This window comes from Podarcis tiliguerta, assembly GCF_965153285.1.
Source record: "Podarcis tiliguerta genome assembly, chromosome: 6".
Lineage (NCBI taxonomy): Eukaryota > Metazoa > Chordata > Lepidosauria > Squamata > Lacertidae > Podarcis > Podarcis tiliguerta.
The window spans coordinates 91,499,613-91,514,072 of NC_139539.1; the positions used below are offsets into that span (position 1 = coordinate 91,499,613).

General features: G+C 45.2%; 1 protein-coding gene across 9 annotated transcripts in view; it reads right to left on the bottom strand.

Moving 5' to 3' along the window:
* The window catches only part of AXDND1 (axonemal dynein light chain domain containing 1), a 44,603-nt gene that overhangs the window by 19,381 nt on the left and 10,762 nt on the right, over positions 1-14,460 (bottom strand). For 7 of the 9 annotated variants that reach the window (XM_083446293.1, XM_083446298.1, XM_083446297.1 and 4 more), the window contains 9 exons: positions 13,124-13,245; positions 11,897-12,037; positions 11,700-11,804; positions 11,091-11,211; positions 7,558-7,659; positions 4,837-5,003; positions 3,175-3,253; positions 1,967-2,201; positions 550-763 (listed from right to left, as the gene is read on the bottom strand). In XM_083446293.1, coding sequence (XP_083302419.1) covers positions 550-763; positions 1,967-2,201; positions 3,175-3,253; positions 4,837-5,003; positions 7,558-7,659; positions 11,091-11,211; positions 11,700-11,804; positions 11,897-12,037; positions 13,124-13,245 — 1,286 coding nt within the window. The remainder of the gene's footprint in view (positions 1-549; positions 764-1,966; positions 2,202-3,174; positions 3,254-4,836; positions 5,004-7,557; positions 7,660-11,090; positions 11,212-11,699; positions 11,805-11,896; positions 12,038-13,123; positions 13,246-14,460) is intronic. The other 2 variants (XM_083446301.1, XM_083446300.1) reach the window with 1 other exon arrangement.

The window sequence follows — 14,460 nt, forward strand, 5'->3', positions numbered from 1 at the left end:
GGGGCAGAGCTGTGACAGAGTAGGGCAGAATGGCAGTGAGGGCGGGGCTGAGCAGCTGGACCAATTCCCCTCCAGGTAAGGTGTAGCAATGGCATCAGGAGGGGGGCCCCACACGGCTGACCCATACTGATCCATTACTGAGCCAAAGGGCTCTTTAGTCCAAGCCTCAGTGTGACCAGCAGCAAAAGCTCCTTCAGATTACCAGCAGAGCTGCAAGGAAAGGGAGAGCTCCGTCTATCTCCCTCTCGCTGTTCATGGCAGAGGGAGGGGTTAAAGAGCCCCTGCCAGCTTTTTGATTGGGGCAGGAAGAGGTCAGTGGTGGGTGCCAATATTGCTGCACTTTAAACTCTTGCTGAATTCAAAATTCTGTTAAAATTATTAGTTAACAGTTATTCAAATGTGTCTCCACCCAACCATCTGATCTCAACTGATGACTCAGAAGTGAAGGGCTCTGTCATCTGAAAGTTTCTATCAAAAGATTATTATCTGTCCAGATACAAGTGCTCTACAGAAGCAAAGCAATCAGCTTTGAAAATCATCTTATCTTACACGCTATGAAATGCTCTAAGCCTTCGGTCCTCTACAGTGTCGCCGGAACCAATGAAGCTCAAGAGATCGTCTATCTGGCCTATCCATTCAGAAACTGTCTGGAAAAATTTTATCCACTCCGTTTCATGCATAGAACCCTTCTGCTTGTTGGCAAGCAGCTTGAAGCTCCAGTCTTCCAAGCTGTTGATCAAAGACGTTAAAATTCTAGCAGATCCTGGAGAGAACATAAAAATGTAAAATAACAAGAAATGATGTAGGAAGGCAATTCGAGTTAAACATAAACCTAAGAGGTGGAAACACCATGCTAAGGCAATGGTTTCGCCAGTGCAAGCAAGCGTTTCTGCTTGCCCCACAGAACGATGCTGTTATACAAATCTACAGTGAAACCACAGTTGGAGTACTGCTTACAGTTCTGGTCGGCTCATCTTAAAAAGATGTTTTTTGGGACTACAACTCCCATCATCCCTAGCTAACAGGACCAGTGGTCAGGGATGATGGGAACTGTAGTCCCAAAACTACTGGAGGGCCGAGTTTGGGGGTGCCTGGTTTAGAGAAACGCCGAGTGAGAAGCAACATGATAGAAGTTTATAAAACAATGCGTGGCATCGAGAAAATGGAGAGAGGAAGTTTTTTCTCCCTCTCTCTCTTGTAACTTTAGAACTTGCGGCCATTCAATGAAACTGAACGTTGGGAGATTTGGGACAGGCAAAAGAAAGGACTTATTCAAACAGTGCACAAACTATGGAACTTGCTCCCCAGGAGGCAGTGATGGAGGGCTATCAGTGGCTACCAGCCGTGAAGACTACGCTCTACCTCCAAGTTGGAGGCAGCAATTCTTCCAAATACCAGTTGATGGGAACCACAGAAGGGGAGAGGTGCCCTTGTCCTCATGTTCTGCTTGTTTCCCATGGGCATCGGTTGGCCGCTGTGCAGTGGCGTAGCGTGGGTTGTCAGCACCCGGGGCAAGGCAAGGCAAGTAATTTGCCCCCCCCCCGCTGCACTGTCCCTCCCCCAGATAGTCCCTCGCTCTCTCTCCGCACCGCACCGCACGCCTGGCACCCTCCCCTCCACAGTGGGCGGCGACCCGGCGGCTCGGATCAGATTCGCACAGCCAGCACTGCAGTGAGAGAGAGTGAGTGAGCCAGGTAGGGGCAGAGAGCTGCGAGTGCAAGCACCCCCCCCCCCCAGATGTTGCGCCCGGTGCGGCCGGCCCCCCCTGCACCCCCCATGCTACACCACTGTTCCCATGGGCATTGGTTGGCCACTGTGAGAGTAGGATGCTGTACTAGGTGGGCGACTGGCCGGATCCAGCAGGCTCTTCTTATGTTCTTATGAATCGTATCAGGAAAAGGTTCTTAATTTCCTTTGCCAGAGGTGCTCAAGAAAACCTTTTTGGAAAAATCCAGCTGTTTCTCACCGTTATCTCCGCAAATCCTTATGCGGTACTGCTCACAGAGAAGAGTGGACTGCTTGTTGATTCTCTCCAGCATTTTCAACTCCACAGGCATCCTTCCCTTGAGAGTCTTGTGACGCCCATGCACAACAAGTCCCAGATCCACCCATTGCTTCTGTAGATTAATAGTCGCCGTGAGGGGCTCTTGTCTCAAAAGGAGGAGTTCTCCACCAAACTGCGCCAACTCCTCATTCAACATCTAGCAGGAGAAGGGACAAATGCCATAATGTCCTGAAACCTTTCTCAGGGACCGTATGCTCAGTTCAAGTCCACGCAACAAGGTGAGCTCCCATTGCTCTGTCCCAGCTCCTGCCAACCTAGCAGTCTGAAAGCACACCAGTGCAAGTAGATAAATAGGTACCACTGCGGCAGGAAGCTAAATGGCATTTCCGTGCGCTCTGGCACTCGTCACGGTGTCCCGTTGCGCCAGAAGCAGTTTAGTCATGTTGGCCACATGACCCGGGAAGCCTAACGATTTTAGGACCAAACAAGATGTGAAATCGTGGGCACTGGAAGGGTACCGCTGTTTATTTATTTATAACTTACAGAAAGTCAACCCTTGCTCCTTCTGGAGGCTCCAAATTTGATTGAAGTAATGAGTGATGTGGGGATACTCAACCTTTTCCCCGTGAGCAATTTGCCTGGTAAGACTCGCTCTGCCCTCCCCTATCCTGCTTTTCTCCACACAGAAGAAAAAAGATAACACATAACTTGTGTCCTTTCACACAAACTGGAGAGGAGTGAAGCAGCAGAGGTAATTTTGGTGAAAACACACACACACATAAACATATCCGAGGAGAAGCATGAAATTCAACATGAAGACTGCTGCTTTCCTTGAATTCAGAGCCCTGCCCTAAAGCTGAAGTAAGCAAAGGAATTTCACACTCTTCCTATGCCATATCAAGCTTGCCCTTTACTGGCTGCAGTGATAATATGAGTCAATGAATGCATTGATAAACATTAGCGGAAGCAGTCCTAATTAGGGACCGAATGGCTGCACAAGCCACTTTTAGCTTCCTAAGGCAGAAAAACATTTAAGGACAATGAATAAAGTGATGCATGATCGGCTGCCTACAAACAAGCATATTACCTGCAGGGAAGACATCTAAATGCCCAATACATAATAATATTTAATACCGCGTTCGTTTTGATTGGTACTGGAAACCCCTTACCTTTTCCCAGACCTTCAGATCCACAAGGATTTGATCCAATAAAGAGGCTCCTTTTGCAAAAGTATAAGTTCCTTTTCCACTGGGAAGTCAAAGAGAGGAGGTGGGAATTATACAGCAAAGAATACACACTCTTGTCCAGGGTGTCTAAAATCGGAATAAACTCCTGCTGTGTGCATACCTTGCTTGAGACACAAAGAAAGAAACTGAAGCACCTTCAAGAGCCTATTGTTTGGAACTTACTCTGAATGGGTTTGTCACTGTGGCTTTTATGGATGCCACAAAGGGGCACCATCCCTAGCTTAATGCATCGCTTGGTCAGTCTAAGGATTTGACAAATGAACTTTAATATTCATTGATGGCCTTTGCAATGCAGCGCCTATTAGCAATTAGGAGAGCACAAGAAATAGTTCGGAGAGAGCTTTCCAGTTTGAATTTAGGGAGAAGCAACTTGACCATGAAGCAACTTGTGTGAATATATTCTCTGAGAAATACAGGCAGGTTTGGTGGATTCGCTGCCTGTGCTTCTAATAGGTTCTGCTTCTATAACTGTAAATAAACCAGGTATTTCAAAGATAGCTAAGGAGTAACCCTTACACAAATTTCAGGATTGACAAGATAGATCAGCTGTATGTGAAATCAGTGTTAGCTCAGTGCTGATGGCAACCTGATGTTTAAATCAAGTACACACAGCGGCACCCTTAAAAAATTAACCTCCTTTTTTTTTTAAGGAATCAGAGGAAGCTGAGCTGATAAAAAGACAGTTGGAAAAATATATGTTAACAAAGCTATATTCGACGGATGAAAGTACATTATGTTTGACATGATTGAGAATCGTGGACTCAGGGACAAAGAATTATGAAGCGTTAAAATCGAGATGTGGAAAATATGGAAACAACGAGGAGAAGCAGGACTAAGATGTGGAGATATGCTTCAGAGGTCCAGACCATGTGGAGCTCTGAAAAATTAATACATATAATTTGGACCATAATTTGGTCTTTTTTATTTTAGTTTTTTATTTTAATTGGAGTAATATGATTGGATATATTAAATGGATGCTTTTAACTGGACAAAATTTAAAGTATATTTACAGAAATACTGCAAAATTAATGAATGTTAAAAGAATGATGGAATGAACTTATATGGTTTTAGCAGAAATGTTATAAAGAATTAAGCAAAAATTGATTGTTAATGGGCCAAAGTGGAAAATTTAAAGCTAGATTGTGTTAAGATAAATTTTAGAATTAAAAATGGAGAAAGATGGAAAGGATTTGCTGAAATAGCTAATTGAACTAGAATACAAAAAAGGGAGGTGTGAGGAGGTCGATGAAACAAGGAAATGAAAGGTAAAGATATGGAATTATTGGATGTGTTTTTAAATGTTTTTGTTTTTCTTGTTGTTCTGATGTATTGTTTTTTTTTTCTTTCTCTTCTTATTTTTGATGTATTGTTTGTTAAAATTATTATTGTTTTTTCTTTCTTTCTTTCTTTTGTAACTATTAAACTTCTAATAAATACAGTTTTTTAAAAAAAATTAACTGGACAATCAATAAAAATGATTTTAAAAAATAAAAAAAAATGATCTTTGACCATGTACTGCTCCAGTGAATGTGGAAGGCAGCCCAGAGGCCCCCCAATAATAAAGGATCATTCCTTGAGACTCACAGAACATGATTCTGGAAGTAACTGAGCCAACCAGCTAAACCATTCTGAATACTCCTAGCCCTGTCCCTACTGGTTTCTTCGACTTGTTCCACTTCTGCGCCAATTTGGCTCACGCGTTCCCGAAACTCCTGTGTCAGCTCCTGCAGAGTGGAAAGATCAGTCGCATCCTGAAAGAATCACAAGAGAAAAATGGGATTGGGGGGTAGAGAAAGAATCCATAAGAAAAACAGATTTTAAAAAAGCCATAAAGATCAAAATAATCATAAAAGCCTGCTTACAGCAGACATCTAAATTGCTAAGCAAATAATACTATGCATATTTTCACAGTAAGGTAAAGGGACCCCTGACCATTAGGTCCAGTCGTGGCCGACTCTGAGTTTGCAGTGCTCATCTTGCTTTATTGGCCGAGGGAGCTGGCGTACAGCTTCCGGGTCATGTGACCAGCATGACTAAGCCGCTTCTGGCGAACCAGAGCAGCGCACGGAAACGCTGTCTACCTTCCCACCAGAGCGGTCCCTATTTATCTACTTGCACTTTGACGTGCTTTCGAGCTGCTAGGTGGGCAGGAGCAGGGACCGAGCAACGGGAGCTCACCCCGTCGCGGGGATTCGAACAGCTGACCTTCTGATTGGCAAGTCCTAGGCTCTGTGGTTTAACCCACAGTGCCACCAGCATCCCTTATTTCCACAGTACACACAGCTAAAATCTTACAAGTGCAACACTGACATTCAAACATTCATCGCTGGACATATTTAGACTGGGACATGGACTTTTAATCATATGAAGCACTAGACGCACTGCTGCCAGTCAACACTACCAGCTTTTTAGCCATTTTGCCAGCCTGGGCCCACTGTCATAAAACTGTTCTAAATATACAGTCGTCCCCTGCTCCCTGCCCCATTTCTCTATGAGTACTCCAGCAGAGATGTAATCCAGAAAAACAGACTGTGTAATGGAGACACATATGCCCAGAAACAATACTGTTGCTGTTGTTGTATTTGTATGCCGCCCTTCATTCAAAGATCACAGAGCAGAAAAATACAACACGAGAACACAAACTACATTGGAAAACAAAAGCAAATCAATAGTCCACCCTCCCACAAACACATTTTAAGGGCCATAAAATGTTTAATGAGCCAAAAGCCTGGTTATGGAGAAACATTTTCAGCTGGTGCCTCCCTGGGGAGAGGATTCAACAAATGGGGAGCCACCACAGAGAAGGCCTGTTCTCATATTGCCACACTCCAAGCCTCTCATGGAGGAGCCACATCAATAAGGGCCTCAGATTATGATCAGAGGGTCCAGACCGGTTCATCTAGGAAGAGGCAGTCTGTGAAGTATTGTGGTCCTGACCATTTAAGGCAGGGGTCCCCAAAATAAGGCCCAAGGGACTCTTTTATCCGCCTCGCAGCGACCCCCACTGCCGCAGCCCGCTCTTACTGGTGCTGCGTTGGGTGGCTGCCCACGTTCGGGTCAGAGGAGCACAAGAAATAGCTTGTGTGCATGCGCAAGCGTTATTTGCGCATGCACAATGTCAGGGAACTGCCATCGGAGCTGGAGGCGGAGAGAAGGCTCCAGAGGGATGGCGGAGAGGGTCCCAGTAGGGAGAGAGGCAGCCCATCCGCTGGGGAAAGAAATCAGCGTAACACCAGTGGAGAAGGGGGGCAGGTGGGGGAATCGGAGAGGTGGCTCCAGGACTCCTTGCCAGAGACCAGTGGAGAGAGTACGGGTACTCCGCTGCCCACACCCTCCCTGCGCAGAAGACTTCCGCGCAGGGAGAGTAGGAGAAGACTGGGCGTCAAACAGCTTTTATGCTGGAAGAGGTTCAAGAAACGCCCACTGACGGATTCTGCCAGCGACTGAGGCAGCCACGAAACTTGAGGCTGTCCAGACAGAAAGGGTTCAACCAGGTAACCTAGCCAGGAGTGGCGGCAACTTATGCACGAGCAACCCCTAGAACCACTACACACAAGCATTATTTCCAGTGCACATCCGGGTCGGAGGCCCGTGCACATGCGCACAAGCTATTTCCGGTGCTCCTCCAACCTGGAAGTGCGCTGAAATAGCGTGTGCACACGTGTATGGGCACGCGCTCCCCCACCCTCCGGCCCGCCACGTGATCGGCGCTGGAGACACCGGCCTGAGGCACGGTAAGTTTGCTGACCCCTGATTTAAGGCTTTATAGGTCAAAACTAGCACTCTGAATTGGGTCCAGAGACTAATGGGCAGCCAGTGCAGTCATGCCAGGATCGGTATAGTATGCTCAAACCATCTTGCAATCTGTCCACTAAATTTAGCACCAGCTGAGGTTCCTGAACTGTCTTCAGAGGCAGCCCTATGTGTAACACATTGCAGTAATCTAACCTAGAGGTTGACAAAGCACAGGTGACAGAGATTAGGCTATCCTTGTCTAGATAGGGGCACGGCTGAGTCAGCAGCTGAAGCTGATAGAAAGTATAGAATCATAGAGTTGGAAGAGACCACAAGGGCCATCGAGTCCAACCCCCTGCCAAGCAGGAAACACCATCAGAGCACTCCTGACATATGGTTGTCAAGCCTCTGCTTAAAGACCTCCAAAGAAGGAGACTCCACGGCAGCAAATTCCACTGTACTCGAGCCTCAAGTGACAGCAAGCCACCTTTCACACACAGCCATTCTGGAACAAACGAACAAAACTAGCCGACATCCCTTTCCCAGTTAGGTGCTCTTAAGCAATTCTACCTGTGATGCCAACATCATAATGAAATGCCTCATGCCTTTGACCCAAGCCTTTTCACTGTCATACATTCTGCGAGCCAAGATCAGCTTGTTCTTTTCAATCACCTGAAATGGAACATAAGACGATTAAAGGGATGGAGCGTGCCCAATTAAGTATGAACAGCACAGCTTAGACGTTTGAGGTGTTTCGTCAACAAAGCTGTAAAACTAAATTATAAGCTGTTAATCGGTTCTCAGTTAATCCGAGCAGCATGTTTTAAGTGTTAAAAAACAACAACCGCAGGTGGCAAATGTCCTCTTTGCAGCATTCTTCCTTCTTATAGAAGAAGGGATATTTCTTCTAACCTGACACCAGATACAACTCATGCCTGCATCACAACCCAGCACTTGTGAGTGGCAGACACCCTCTTAGAAGAGCGCTTCTCTTTGGAGAGAAGATGGGGAATGTCTTTTCAAGAGGACACCTGCTGGCATCACATGATAACATTGAGACAGCTGTTCAGTAGTCTCCTTGTTTCGCAAAAAGACCTAAGGTGTGTTCCCTCAATACAGTTTTCTTCATCAAATGGCAGTCAAGATTACAACATGGAGGAGGAGGGAATTGTGAATTTCACTGGCCAGGAACAGCAGTAGAAGAGGGGCAAAACCATCACCATTCTCTTCCCCACCCACCACAAAAATAAGAAGCGGTTTGCACTCTGCAAATTTGTACTTTCTGATTAGTTTGAAATTAAACTTAGTGCATTGTGCTATGCACCACATCTGCACAGGGATGTTTTGAGTTCTGGCGGATGCCTACAATACCAAGGTACCAAAATATATTCCCCTGCCAGTGAAGATCCATTTCCAGAATTACAACTAACTATTTCAACACAATATTTATGTTTTTAAGGAGAATAATGGCTGGTTAATGCTCTCAAACAACAACAACAACTGCTGTGTTACATTCATATGGAAATATTCCCATCAATTAAAATTAATACAAACAAACAACTTTAAGGCACAATCCCTTAATCCTTGAGTTTTTCAGGATTCGATGGAAGCCCCTATACTAGCGTATGTTGAGCTATGCCCACATTCTGCCAAAATGGGACAGTGGCATGTCTCAGAAGGTTTGGGACTATGTCAAACTCTGAAACTCCTTCAAGATGTTGAAAGTTGGGAGATGGTGGAATGAATTTATATGACTTTAGTGGAAATACGATAAGGATTTGAGATTTTAGGATTTAAGGGTATAAGATTTAAGGTTTTTCTCTTTTCTCTTTTTATTAGATTGGAGTATAGATAATATTTTAGATGTTGATGGGAGGATAAGGTTTAAATGGATTAAGATAAATAAGTGAGTAAGCAGTGAAAGATGGAAAGAATTTGCTGACTTAATTAGTAATTGGAATACAAAAAGGGAGGTGGGAGGAGGTCAAGGAAATAAGTTATTGAAGGATGGAATTCTGAAAAATGGAAGTGTTTCTTTTTTAAATGTTTTTGGTTTTTTTCTCTTGTTGGCGGGGTGGAGGTGTGGCTTTTTATGTATTTTCAACTTTTTTATATCTTTGTTTTTTTCCCTTATTTTACTGTATTTTGTTTTTTTCCCATTTTTCCTATATTTGTGAAAATTGGAATAAATATTATTTTTTAAAAAATGAAACTCCTTCCGATGTTATTCTTGGCCCCTTCTCCAAAGTCACACAATTCAAACCAAAGAAATGGTATTCAGTCATAACACTGCCACTGTTGCGAAGGTCACTGGGTGAGTGGCTGCTTTGTGTTTTGTAATGCTTGTCTTTTCTCCTCATTTTTTGTACTGGGAGTACATAGGATGGCAACTGCCGTATTTTTTGCTGTAAAAGACTCACTTTTCCCCTCCTAAAAAGTAAGGGGAAATGTGTGTGCGTCTTATGGAGCGAATGCAGGCTGCGCAGCTATCCCAGAAGCCAGAACAGCAAGAGGGATCACTGCTTTCACTGCACAGCGATCCCTCTTGCTGTTCTGGCTTCTGAGATTCAGAATATTTTTTTTCTTGTTTTCCTCCTCCCAAAACTAGGTGCGTCTTGTGGTCTGGTGCGTCTTATAGAGTGAAAAATACGGTAACTTATTCCAGCGTAAGTGGGTCATTGGCTGGAAGGCCCACAAGATTGCTCAACCAGACTTTTTAATTGTGTGACAGAAACTGATGTCACAGAAATTAATGTTCTTCGTGCCTTTCACCCCTCTGTTCAAAATGGGACGGTGGGTGTCCAATCCTGGCCTCCAATGAAAAGAGGGCATGTTTGGGGAGTTGTCTGTTGTGGAAGAGGCTGAATCAGTTCAAGCAGGAACTGAGCAAACAGACTCTTGTGCATTTTTGAAAATATATTTGCTTAGACATTTTGCAGGCTCCATAGGAGGCAGTGGGCACATTGGTGCCCGCAGACACCATGTTGGTGATCCCTGACTTACTTGCCACTGTAGAGATATATTTTAAACTACACAGCTAGCAGAGAATGAAATGCAATGTGCCTATTCTTTGTTGCCCTCTGTAAAATGGAAATACAGTGGTACCCTGCAAGACGAATGCCTCGGAAGACGAAAAACCCGCTAGACGAAAGGGTTTTTCATTTTCTGAGGTGCTTCGCAAGACGGATTTTCCAAAGGGCTTGCTTCGCTAGACGAAACAGCCCTGCCTCTCCTGTCATGGCGACGGTCGCACGCTCGCTTCCCCGCTCCTCCGGCTCCCTCCCACCTCCTGGCCGACCTTCCAACCTTCCGGCTGCCTCACGCTGCTGCCCACCGCCCTTGCGCGCTCCCCTCAGGAGCCGTTGCCGCCAGCAGCCAGCGCTGCAGCCGGAGTCGCGCTCCTGAGCCCCGCCGCCCTCCAGCAGCCGCGTCGCGCGGTGTCCACAAGGCGCGGGTGAGTCCAAGGACCGGCTGCGGCAGCTGCCCTGCTTCTCCCCACCCCTCCCCGCCGTGGTGCTTCGCAAGACGAAAAAACTCGCTCTACGAAAAAACTCGCAGAACGAATTAATTTCGTCTTGCGAGGCACCACTGTAATTTGTTTTAAAGGAGATACTTTTAGTTCAATAAGGGACAAAGCAACAGAAGCAGCCAAAACAATCTAAAGCAGGGGGCGGCAACCTAAGGCCCACGGGCCGGTAATGGCCCACGAGGCTTGCCTAACGGCCCCATGGCGCCCCCTGCTGCCCCTGCCACCTGCTTTTACTAGACCGACTTCTGGGTTGATGGCGCCTGTGCGCATGTGCACGGGCGCTCCTCCGACCCAGATGTGCGCCGGAAATAGCGTGTGCGCACGCGTGCGGGACGGAAAAACGCCTGTGCGCATGCACACTATTTCTGCCGCACTTCCGGGTCGGAGGAGCACTGGACATAGCGTGTGCACACACGCTCTGGCCCATCCTCCGACGGACGGAGCATTGACCGGCCCATCCTCCGATTAAGGTTGCCGACCTCTGCTCTAAAGGATCTTCTAGCAGAAGCATAACAGGCAGAGAATTGCATTTTTAGCAAAAGCAAAAGCACACAATGCCTCTTTTGCCAGCTACCTTGAGAGCCAACTCGTACGTAGCATTGCTCCACAGCTCTTTTTCCTGGGTTAACTGGTGGATCTGGGCCTCAAGTCTTCTTCTCTGCAATTCGTACAGTTCACGATATTCATCCAAAAGGCTGAAAGGGTAATGACATGAGATATAAATATAAAGGCCTTCTACTATTCTCCTAGGGACGCGGGTGGCGCTGTAGGGACGCGGGTGGCGCTGTGGGTTAAAGCCTCAGCGCCTAGGGCTTGCCGATCGAAAGGTCGGCGGTTCGAATCCCCGCGGCGGGGTGCGCTCCCGTTGCTCGGTCCCAGCGCCTGCCAACCTAGCACTTCAAAAGCACCCCCGGGGGCAAGTAGATAAATAGGGACCGCTTACTAGCGGGAAGGTAAACGGCGTTTCCGGTTGCGGCTCTGGCTCGCCAGAGCAGCGATGTCACGCTGGCCACGTGACCCGGAAGTGTCTTCGGACAGCGCTGGCCCTTGGCCTCTTTGAGTGAGATGGGCGCACAACCCTAGAGTCTGTCAAGACTGGCCCGTACGGGCAGGGGTACCTTTACCTTTACCTTTTACTATTCTCCTACGGCAACCCTTGCTTCCAATCTGATCTGGAACTCACTTTGCATTCATCTCGGAATCCTGGACCGCCCTTGCCAGCTCCTCATAGGCTTTCTCTGCTTCAACAGTGACTCTACGGTCATGTTCTCGGATGGTATTTAGCTCCCTGCAGTTGAACAGAGCAATACCCTCAGCTGCCTTGTACAATCACAACTTTTATTTGCAAAGTTGAATACAAACACCAGTCAATAGCAACACCTTGTCAGTTTTCCTATAGCTTCCTTGAAATGGAATAATTCATCTGTAATGTGTTTGTCCATTACTCTCTGTGCCATCATTTCTCTGTAGAGATTTCTCATCTGTCTTGGAATTCGTTCCAGCAGCTCAACATACCTTTGTCTGTAAGAGAGACGATGTCAGAAAAAGTGAGGCGGGTGGTGGTGGTGGAATAGCCCCGTTTCACTCAAGCATATTTGCTAAGCAATCATTTAAAGAGAGAATCCTTTCTGAAAATAGCTGGGGAACAATAAATATAGAATAAAGCTTTTTGCACACAAGCAGTTAGAACTCTCAATACGCTCAGAATGCTGAAAACAAGTTGACACTGCACAGCAAAACTGCCTTATCTGTCCTGACACCCATCAATATTATAACCTCAGGAAATATATTGGTGTATGAGCGGGTAGCCAACATAATGCCCTCCATATGTCCTTATGGGGAAACTAGCGCTAGTTGAACCCATGCAAAACCATCATTTAAATTCCATTTCCAGCTGACTGCATGCTTCAGCGCTGCAAAAGAGCCCTAGTGCAGAAGTCAGCTATCTTTGTCATCGTGTGGATTGGAATAATCACGCAGCATTATTAAAATGTAATCATCCCTGAGATATGTGTTAGGGTTTCGTTTCATACTTTGCTAATGTTTGGGCTTGCTTGCTCTTTGGTAAATTAATAGATTATTAATGCATTTATTGAGGAGCATGAGAGACAACCTGAGTCAAATCTCTCTGCACAAGGTGGAAGGTTTTTATATTTAAAAGGTGTCAAAGAAAGATGACAAAGATAGCTGACTTTGCAGTGCTGCAAAATGCTGCAGCTTCATAATTCTTCTTCTGCTATCCATGGAGATAGCATGCAGGGCAATGATCTCCTGCCTCCTGACCCCTGAAATCATGTTCAGACACCCCGGCTCTCTCACATTTCACCAGGCATTTCCCGCACACTTTCAAGCACATCTTGAAAGAGGAAATAAAGAATGTGGGATGTGACATCACATGGACTAGCAAGTAGTTAAAAAAAAAACAATTCAAAGGCAACATTCCCAGAAAGCTGACTTCTGTGTCTAGTGCAGTACCACAAGCTGTGTTTTTTCTGCACTTGCATATAATTGCACAGACACTCAGCCCTGCAGCGCAGGCCAGAACAATCACATACTCCTCTTCTTGCAGGACTAATTTTAAGGTGTTGAGCTCCTTAGATCGCTGACCTGAGCTTGGAAAGGAGCTCTCCCCGTTCTGCGCAGTCCACACTGACTTGCCGGATGATTTCATGAAACACTATGTTGTAGATGTTCTGTTCCACCTTAAGCACCTCCAGGACATTGTGCATCTTGGGAAAGAGGCAAGAAAGAAATCGTGATTTTTGTAGAGCTAAGCACTAGCTGTTTCATACTGCCTTTATTGTTGAAAGGGGGGGGGGGTTATTGCTTTTATTTCTAGGCACCCTTGAAAGTATTTTTACTGAAAGGAGGCATATACATCATTTAAATTAACAAATGAATGCCAGTCAGTTAAATGCTTCAGTCATGTTCTTAATTTATCAGGTGGATAATATTTTTAAATCACAAATGTGTTAGCTTGCATATATGTTTGTCCCTTATCTTAAATACTGTATTATTAAAGAATTTACAAAGCAGTGAAAGTGCTAACAAACCTCCCCTGCCATTCTTAAAATGCTATGTCCGCCTTTGCCCTAAATACTAGATTTCATGTTGTACTTCAGTATATTATTTCTCTCCATCAGGTAATCTAAGATTACTTCCACTTATTCTTTCAGTTTGACAACACAACAACAAGCCTCTTAATGGCAACAAAACGCCTGATAAGTCAGGAAAGCACTATGTCCAAACTCCACAGCAATATTGTGTCATAGTATATGAATCCAGGACAAGGCTAGTGAAGAATCCAGATTCTTCCTTTGTAGCCTGGCTTTAATTTAAGCCATGGCTGCAGAGGGAAAATGCTCCCTTGCAGGTGCAACTTAAATCTAAGCCAGGGATGCAAAGGAAGAATTGGGGGTGCCCTGAGAGTGAACTTCTTTCTTTGCATCAAAAAGTCCGTTCTTTTTGAATGTGGCACCTTTTCCCGTTGTCATGGCAAGGCAATGAAAAAGAGTGCCAAGGCAATGAAAAAGAGTACTGGCTCAGGGTGCTACTGGCTCAGAAATGGAAACAACAGGAAATACCGACAATAGAAGACTGGAGATCAAAGTTGTTAGACTATGCTGAATTGGATAAGATGACTGGGAAGATTAGATATTTAAGAGACCAAAAGTTTACAGAAGACTGGGGAAAATTTGTTCAATATCTGGAGAGTATAAGTGAAGGTCAAATAACGCTAGAGGGTTTTAAAAGAGTGAGAGGTATTGTTAAAAGGAAATAGAGGAATAAGATTTAAATAATGACAATATAAAAAAAAAAGGAAATGCATAAATTAATAATGACTACGAAAGATTTACGGAAAAGCTGAAGGAAGTCCAAAAAGAAAGATTTGGAAAAATTTGAATGTGAAAACAATGTATGTTTTGTTTTGTTGTAAATTAATA